This window comes from Paramacrobiotus metropolitanus, unplaced genomic scaffold, assembly GCF_019649055.1.
Source record: "Paramacrobiotus metropolitanus isolate TYO unplaced genomic scaffold, Prichtersi_v1.0 Parri_scaffold0000096, whole genome shotgun sequence".
NCBI classification, from domain to species: domain Eukaryota; kingdom Metazoa; phylum Tardigrada; class Eutardigrada; order Parachela; family Macrobiotidae; genus Paramacrobiotus; species Paramacrobiotus metropolitanus.
The window spans coordinates 360,255-369,508 of record NW_026570316.1 but is presented as its reverse complement, the minus strand read 5'-3'; the positions used below and the strand labels follow the sequence as shown (position 1 = coordinate 369,508).

Sequence of the window (9,254 nt, the reverse complement as noted above, 5' to 3'; positions counted from 1 at the left end):
CACATGTTTCCGGTTTTGGCGTGCATGGGAAACTCGTCCACATGCTGCCGGCTGATGGTCTCGCTCGATAATAATGGGCCGCAACATTTGCGGATGCTATACATACTCCATTGCCAGATGAACGTACAGCCGGCATCTCAAACCCGATAGTTCAAGAAACCCGTGCGCAATATGGGTTAAACTTGCAGCCGGCACATAATGCCGGCAAAAAAAGTGCTACGGTTGATGGATTTACAACCCCGTATTTGTAACATCATAATAACAATAATTATTTTAACGACCATACACAGTATCCTAACAAGTTTAGACAATACGTAAAAATTTGTAGAGCCTGTCACTGGTAAAACTGGTAAACTGCCGAAACAAGCAGCATGTATCTGTAATCTGTTAATGGTGGAGGTCAATTACATTTGGGTAACCGTTGCGCGTCGGGTAATGGAGAGACGCGTAAAAAATTAGCCATGACTCAGCAAAAACCTAATCGTCCAATCGTGAGTCGAGTACGCTTCCGTGCCAAAGAAATTGAACACCGCAGCGGAACCGAAAAACTCATTTTTAATGCTGTAATGTGGTAAATGTGGTATTACGTCAAAAAAGTTAATTATGAATTTTGGAGTGTGAATCTGGGTCGCTGGATGCACTTTTAGTTCAAACAAACAAAAATTTGGTCGATCTGTGCAGGAGAGGCGCGAGTTACTTGTAGTTTGGATAACGGTTGCGCTTCGACGTCGAAGCGCAACGCTTACGCGGACAAGTAAGCTAAAAACCCATCCCAGATTTTGTGATCACGAATCAGAATGCTTACTTGCTTACGCGCTGTTACGTCACGATTTTTACGCGTTTCCCCGTTACCCGACGCGCAACGGTTACCCAAATGTAATTGACCTCCACCAATATCAGTTTTATCGTGGTAACAAACGCAGCAACACCAGTACAAGTAAAATAACAGCCTTGATCACAAAATTAATCAACACGTGGCTAATATGTTACTAGTGCTTTCTTGTGGTGGAGCTATCGTTAATCTTCCGTCCTGGTTTTAATGAAAACTTCCGAAATAAATCTCAGTAAAAATTTGAGACTCGGGGAAGGTGATTTTTCAGTCCTGCTCGTTTAAAAAAATACCGTTTTCCTTAAAATGATGACCCATTTCTCAATGCCTACGAAACCAAGGACCTCAGGTCATTCCTAATGAAATAATATATTATCGGCATTAGTTGTGTTTGGCCACTAGAAGTATAGCAGTACATATCGTTCCACATTATTACAAAGATTTTTCTCTTCGTATTGTTTAAGCCGGAAGCGCAGCTGTTTTCTGCTTCTTGAGAGTTGCGGTTATTTTTTTAACCGGAAAGCTTTTATTTGTACTTGCTACGTTTAAGAGTGGCGGTTTACCATGCTAGCTGCAGTCCGTAATTTTTGCGGCAGGTTCATTGAACCGTGACAGGTTCTTATACAGAGTATGCGGTATACGACTAGAATCAGTCGTAGCATATATGAAACTGTAGTTTCGGTTTTTGGTCTTCGATATCCGTGTGTAAACAAAAGTAATTTTTGGCGCCCGTAGAGTACGGAAGGGTCCAGCCGGTTGAAGGAAGCGGTGGGGCCTAACAGTCATGTGACATGAGTCATGTGACATGAGTCGAGTAACGATGCGTGAAACTTGTAGATGGCGTTGTTAGCTCGGCATCTTTTAGGTTACATTATGTGCTCCTACATTATGTATGAGCACCTTGCAATGTGCTCGTACATTATGCAGGAGCACATTGCATCGGTTTCATCGGTTCTTGGAGGAGAAAAACGGAATTGTAGTATCCAAACAAACGTAATCCAATATGCTCCTGCAATGTGCTCCTATATATATGTGCTCCTACACATTGCAATGTGCTCCTACATAATATAGGAGTACATTGCAGGAGCATATTGTATGTGGAGGTTATAAGGGGTAGGAATACAAAGTGCTGAATAGAGAATTTAATAATATAGTAAATTATATTAAAGGTGATATGTTTGACGAAAAGTGATAATGAAGAAAGGGTGTACTAATCCAGTGTAGCGAAGAAAGGGTCTACATTGAATTTGGGTGAAGGTAAAGGGATTTTTACTGTAGTATGGTATAAATATATTCGACTTTCTGGTTGTTCGTATTTGAGTGTTTAATGAAGTGTTACAGGAAGTGGAGTGTGTTGCGGGTTGTAGATAGTGATGGATTATTGTGGAAAATTCAAGAAATTTCGAGAAAGTTGATTGCTTAATGGAGCAGACTATTATGTTTTGCTCTGATAGTCTTGGATGTGTAGGAACAGGTGGTTTGTATATGGGAAGTAGGTTGGTAGGAAAATTAAAAGGTTGTTCGAGAAAATGTATAGTTTAATTTGTTTGTTGACTGGATGTTTTGAGTTCGGTAGGTATATAAGAAGTTGAGGAATCTTGTGTTTGAGTTATTATGGAGTGGACGAAGTATATGGAGTGAGCAAAATGTTTTTCTTGTTGGCTATTTTTGGTGGCCGGTGTGGATTTGTGGATACTTACTGATTCAGGTTGCTGTCTTTTGTTTGGCTTTGGTAAGTCTTTTTAGGTTGAGTATAGTTTAGTAAGTTTTCTTTCATACAGTATTTTCGTTTAAGAATTCTTTTTTTTATAAAATAATGGAAGGTGGTTGTGATCGTAAGAAATACATGCGTGAGTATGTGCGTGATTATAGAAAGAAATGCAAAATCGAAACTGATGGTAATTGTAGCAGGGAGGATAATGTGCGAAGTAGTGATGATGTTAGATATGAGAATGTAAAAGTTAAAAAACAAAAATGTAATCGGAATACTAAAGGTGGTGCGTTTTCTGGTATGTTTGGAAAAAATTGTTGGAGAATTTTTGGACAATTATTGGACAATTTTTGTAAAGGGAACGTGCTAAACGACATTTGCGGAGTATGGTAATGTGTAACGGTTGTCCGGATCTTTTCTTAAGCATTACTTTACGATTTTGTCCTGAATTGTTGTGTTTTGCTGACCCTGTTAAGTTTACATTTTTGTTTTTTAACTTCACATTTTCATGTCTAACATCATCACTACTTCATTATCTTCCTTGCTACAATTACCATCAGTTTCCGTTTTGCGGTTTTTTTCTATAATCACGCACATACTCACGCATGTATTTCTTGCGATCACAACCAGTTTCCCTTATTTTATTAAAAAAAAACAATACTTGAAAGAAACTATCTATGAAAGCAAACTTACTAAACTATACTCAACCTAAAAAGACCAAAGCCAAACAAAACACAACAACCTGAATCAGTACGCTTCCGAAAATCTAAACCGGCCACCAGAAAATAACCAACAAGAAAAACATTCTCCTCACTGCATATACTTCGTCAAATCCATAATAACTCAAACACAACGTTCCTCAACTTTTAATATACCCACCGAACTCAAAAAATCCAGTCAACAAACCAATTAAACCAAACATTCTCTCGAACAACCTTTTAATGTACGTCCCAGCCTACATCCCATATACAAACCACCTGTTACTACACATCCAAGACTATCAGTGCAAAACATAATAGTTCGCTCCATTAAGCAATCAACTTTCTTAACTACACAAATTACTACTACACAAATTACTACCACCAAAATGACTGTGTAAACCTATGGAAAGTTACAGACTAAACGCGCAATTTTCAAGGTCTCAACTGTAGTAAAGAAACACCCACAACCTCTCATATCCTTCATACACTCACAAAATTGTTTCCCCTACTATTATTATTCCTTTTATATACACAAATCCGAAATTATTTTAAATCCCAGTATTCCTCTTTCTTATCCCGTACCTGCCGCTACACAATCGAGAGATTGTCCACGCAGTGTATATAAAACGTAATGACGTTCATTTAGTCAGATATTCTTGACTCAAACAGCTTTATGCCGTCAGCACACACTACTGATTGTGAGAACAGTCAGGACACACTACCGGCGCTGAAATTGCTGCAGACAGCAAAAAGTACGGTAGACACTGCACGTCGATGTCTGTTAAAATTATAAAGTATCGATTTCCAATCATTCGGAGTCGGCTGTCTGCCACTAACTGTTCGTGCTGCTGTTAGCAAAAAATTATTCAGACTTGAATTTTTTGAATGCAGCACACTTGTACACTGTCTGCACTGCCGTTAAATATACGGCTGTAATCACTTTAATTCAATCTACATGTAGGTACAAGTATCCCATATTCCCAGCAAAAAAAGCGGATCGCGCGTCAATTTTCTCGTAATACCAACATACCGGAGTCACTCTAGAGTAATAGTCTGTTCACTGTTTCTTACTCATCGATGATCTCATATGAGCGTGTGCGTATATGAAATCATCGTACTTCGTATGTCATTGACTACGAACAGATTCGTCACGCATTCAATAATCCTGAGAACCTAAAGTCGTTGACGTCATAAGCGTGCTGCTTATTTAGGCTTATGTATGTACAAGAGGTGAGTGGCTGAGTGCACCTTTACGACAACGGTGGTAATAAAAGCCCAGTCGGTCACTCGTTGGATAGTTTTATTCCAAAAACATTGATGTCTGCTTCTCGCGCAGCTACTGATTCCGTCCACATTGACATTGATCCTCGACATTTTTATGATGACGACGAAGATGCTGATTCGGACACGTCTAATCCACATCGTACCGCTCACTATGACCAGCCTCCGTCATACCAGGAAGTCACCGAGACCAAACCCCGTATTTCTCAGTATCAAGATGGATCTCCGCCCGGTGGTGTTCCAGGCGCGGTAGATCTGCCACTGCCGCCACTGTATGAAGATGTCGTGCGCCAAGAGCGTCCCTTTGCCAGTCATCCCGAGGATGCCCGGGAATGGCAAGATCCGAGTGCTGCGTGTGACGAGATGTTCGGGAAATGTATTACGTACTGGAGAATCTTGGTCTTTCTGGGTAACATTGCCGGTATAGTTTTTCTGATGCTGCACTTTTACGAATACGACATTCCATGGGCGGGCGTCACCGGGGGGATTTTATTCGGAGTGTTTTACCTACTGTATTTAATCGAAACGTTCTGTTACAATTCAAACATGAAGTTTCTCACAAATTCGGTTATGGTGACCGACATTAACGGTCACGTGGACAGCGTTCGAGCAGGTACGCGTAAATTTTGTCATATTCGCCGCACAAACGCTGCAATAAATTCTATAACATATTATTGCGTTATGTATAAGCAAGTGGTGTTCAAAAATGCTTTAACAGTATAGTTTAGGATAGTTCTAGTCCAATTTCCGCTATACATCGCTGCTTTATTTTTATTCAAAAATCGAAACAGTCTATATGTATATGACCTCGATTGTATTATATGTTGCCGTTCGAATGGTCCGGCGGTTCCAACGTTTCGACAAAAACCCAGAATAGCCCAAATTTACATTTACATAGTAGAATTTGTAATGCCCGTGTAATTGTATGCTAATCGGATACGACTCACTGTAAAAAAAGGTGGCAAGTTGACTCGACAATACAGTACAGTATTACAAGCTTTCTGCTTTTAAGTTCATTCAAGTCTGTTAACTCAGATATCCTTTCCTTCGCTGTAGGCGAACCTTCCGTGTTGTGGCGCATGGAATGCTACCACTACGAGACACGCACTCGGACGGTAACCACCGGTACCGGCACGAGTCGCAGCACCCGCACCGAAACCTACACCGTCAAAGTGACCACCTGGACCGGTCAGCTGCATTTCCAGTTCTCCTACTGGGACGATGTCTCGGATCCTCGCCAACTGGATACCATCGGGATCTTCAAGCAGACGCGAATTAAGTTCTCCAAGCAGTTTGTCCTCTCGGATGGCCCGACGCGGGAAGCGTTTGAACGGCAACGCGACGGCTTTGTGCTAGCCAATCGGTGGAGGGATGCGCATCATAATTTAACGGAGACATTTGACATCGTCGGGTATGAACCGGCTGTGCTAGTCTCCACGACAGATTCGAAACCTTCTTTTAGAGACTCACTGGTATGTCCTGGCGGTGTTCTTGCTAATGGAGCTGCCGTTTAGTTTTATGATTAAAATGCAGTCAGCACGGATTCAGTATCTTTATGTGAAGAAGTTAGGGATAGCGCAGTAACGATTTGGTCGTTTCCTTTTATCTTTTGCCTTTGGTTGCGGCAAAATGTCTTAGCTTGTGGTGGCAGTCCGACAGATATTGTTTTTGCAATGCAAACCTTGTTTGTTTCAAATGCAAACGTCGAGCCATTTTGACCGACTCGTGTTTTGTAAGGGGTTCTTGTTTGGGAGTTATTTTGCGTATATTCTTAATTATGCTTCACTTAGTCTACTTTTATAACTGGAAATATAATTATTAGGTGCAGGAATATTAAAGAAAATCCAATTTTTAACTACGCACGCCATTTTCGTAAGGCTGCTGTATGTCGGTGACAAAAACACCTAAATCGGTATTTTTGGTTTCGAAAACTGCAATCTTCGTTCAGATATCTTGCAGATTCCCCGCAAGCAGTTATTCCGTGAATTAACACGACTGTTAACCTAGATGATGTTAAATGTCAAAATAATAAACACCGAATCGTGCCCATATTAAGAACTGTCATGGAATTTTACTCAGCAAGTATCGGTATGCACTTTCCACACTGTCGGCGGATTTTTAACTGCGAACCTCTAATCACCCAGATATTGTGCTACACCGCATATTTTAAAATACGTATTAATTTTTAGTGTTTTTTAGTGTTTTAATTTAATTGGGTTTATCATTTAGCATCGTCGCACAACGTAGCGTCGCTCTCTCAAAGAAGAAAACACTAACGATTTAATATGAAAAACTATAGACACAGAGACCCACGATAGGCAACTACTGCAATAAATAGAATAGAGACAGAAAACAGGCGAAGGGATACGAGAAAAACTTTGGTAGGCTTCTTAGGTACCCACATATGCCACCGCCCACCCAATTGCACAAGATGAAACTAGCAGACGCTACGGTTTGTCAAACCGTCGGTAAGAGCAGCCACCAGGACTGGCCGTCGCAATACACCTGCGACCTGACGGTCTGGCATTCCTTTACCGCATATCGCGCTTCGTCGGTAACGCAATATACTTTATAAAGACAGTTCAGCTAACAGTTATAAAAGACAGTTTACGAAGGACCGTTTCAGCACCACAATTCAGGCAATAATAATAATGATACAAATAATAATAATCGACAGTATATTTTGACGCCAGCTACTTTGAAATCTGAATTTAGAATTTAAAATCTTACTGAAATCTGAAATCTGAAACTTGAAATTAAGGCATTAAAAAAACAAAATTATACAGCACATCGCTGTACATGTAAAACATGTACAGTATTAATTTCAATTCAGTTATGATGCATGTGCAATTAGTTACTAATGTGTGCTTGGTATTGCCTTTCTGCTACGAGACGATGAACGTCATCGAAATAATGCAGTAAATAATAACTGCTATTGGTTGCCACGCTTGGTAAGAGGTCATCACTGTGACATTGCGAGGAGGTCTTCGTGTGACAATAAACCGGCTGCACCAAAGTTGGATTTACTGTCCAGCTGGACCTACCAGCAACAGACAGTCTTTCGGTGAAGATCTTGGCGATTGCAGCGGATTCTGTGAAGCTAATTCACAACCCGGTATCAACGCAGCCTAAGGAAGAAAAAACGCGCTGGAAAGATAGTAACGTGAAACCGGTATTATTAAGGTTATAACTCTGGGATTTTATCGGACAGATGACTACTCACGGACTGCAGTTGGTCGCGCAGTTCAGCGGCGGATATTCTTTCCGTACTTTTGAAGCATAACGTTTTCCGAATGCAGGAAGCCAGAGTTTCTGGGATTGATTGCGGCACGTGTGGCAGATACCCATTAAGTATTAATGTCAAATAACAGTACACGGAAATATCTTCAGCATTAATGATATCAGCAACGTTCTGTATCTGTCTTCGGGGAATGCCGCATGCTAGATCCAGTAATATGCAGCCCAGACTCCAGATATCGGTCCTTCTACCGGTTTGTAATTCGAGACAGGGTTTCGGAAAACGGGATACATTTACTAGCATCTCCGGTGACATGTAGCGCATCCCAATGTCTTGCTGTGTAATGTCCAAAGACCTCGAGCAGCGGAAAATCCATAGTGATGAATCGTCCAGGTCACCAATGATCATACTGCCGAGTCTGTTGTGATATTTCTCTGTCTGCTTAATAAAAACACTTTCCGGCTTTAAATTCCCATGGACAATTTGCTGTGCATGGAGGTAAGTGAGTCCGTCGGCGATTTCGCCTCCACAACGCGCCACAGTGGACATGTCACACACCAGATTCTCTTTCCACTGTCGCCTCAGTAGGGATGCTAAATTACCACCTGCAACATAGAAAGATGTTGATAAAAGTCTCGACTGTATTGCAGTTTACGAACAAACCTTCGTAATAATCCGTCATCAGTTCGATGCATACTCCTCCCAACGTCCGCGTGGTTTTTATTTGGTGATATTTAGCCACGTGCTCATGGTTAAGTTCCACCATTTCAGCCAGGCGTTTTCCCAGCTGCTCCCACCTTTTCTGCTTAGATCCGTTCTCGGGATCTTTAGCTAAATGGGATACTTTAACTGCTACCGTCGAGTCTCCAGTATAATTTCCCCGGTCGGTGATTTTTGCCTTGAAACTCGTGCCAAACGTGCCTTTTTCAAGAAAATCTGCGCTGCCATATTGAAACTGGCAGCTGTCTCCTGTTGTTCTGCAGTATCCCGTAGCGTATTCTAAAAACCAAACTGAGAAGCAAGGTCTGTTAAAGCGCTTTTGCCGCCTTGTGCATTCGAGCCGACAATCAAAGTTTTCCTACATTTATCCATTTTCCCTCGTTTTACGAAAAACCTATTATGATATACACAAAATCGCGAGCTGGTGGTATCAACGGATGCCATATGCCGCCTTGCGCCACGTTCTAGTTTACGTGTACATTCCGTTGGTTTGATGTAGCACATGGTGGCACTATTAGTAGTATGTTTAATATGAATCATTTCATCGGCTGATCTAGTTTGATGATAATTTGAGCGCCTAGATCTAGTTTGATGATAACTTGAGCGCCGATGGACTTCTCTTCTTTGGAGCGGTATAGCGCGTCTAACCTTCGGTTAGATGGTTTACTGAAACTAAAGAAAGTATTATTACATTATGCCGGCACTGTTAGGGGATAAAGCAAAATCAAGTGGCAGTGTCGGTGATCGTCGGTCCTTAAAGCAGTGCGCTAATCT

General features: G+C 41.2%; 2 protein-coding genes across 2 annotated transcripts; one reads left to right on the top strand and one right to left on the bottom strand.

The window, feature by feature from the left end:
• Nucleotides 1-1,039: 1,039 nt before the first annotated feature.
• On the top strand, nucleotides 1,040-6,342 carry LOC129596825 (transmembrane protein 151 homolog). The gene is made up of 3 exons (XM_055494199.1): nucleotides 1,040-1,064; nucleotides 4,578-5,135; nucleotides 5,579-6,342. Exons 1-3 carry the CDS (start codon nucleotides 1,040-1,042, stop codon nucleotides 6,034-6,036), a joined length of 1,041 nt encoding a protein of 346 aa, XP_055350174.1. The 3' UTR covers nucleotides 6,037-6,342.
• Nucleotides 6,343-6,728: 386 nt separating this feature from the next.
• On the bottom strand, nucleotides 6,729-8,948 carry LOC129596802 (serine/threonine kinase-like domain-containing protein STKLD1). Its single transcript, XM_055494169.1, has 3 exons — nucleotides 8,424-8,948; nucleotides 7,746-8,365; nucleotides 6,729-7,650 (listed from the first exon to the last, which is right to left on the bottom strand). The coding sequence occupies exons 1-3, from the start codon at nucleotides 8,524-8,526 to the stop codon at nucleotides 7,546-7,548; spliced, it is 828 nt and encodes a 275-aa protein (XP_055350144.1). The 5' UTR covers nucleotides 8,527-8,948; the 3' UTR covers nucleotides 6,729-7,545.
• Between the last annotated feature and the right edge of the window lie 306 nt (nucleotides 8,949-9,254).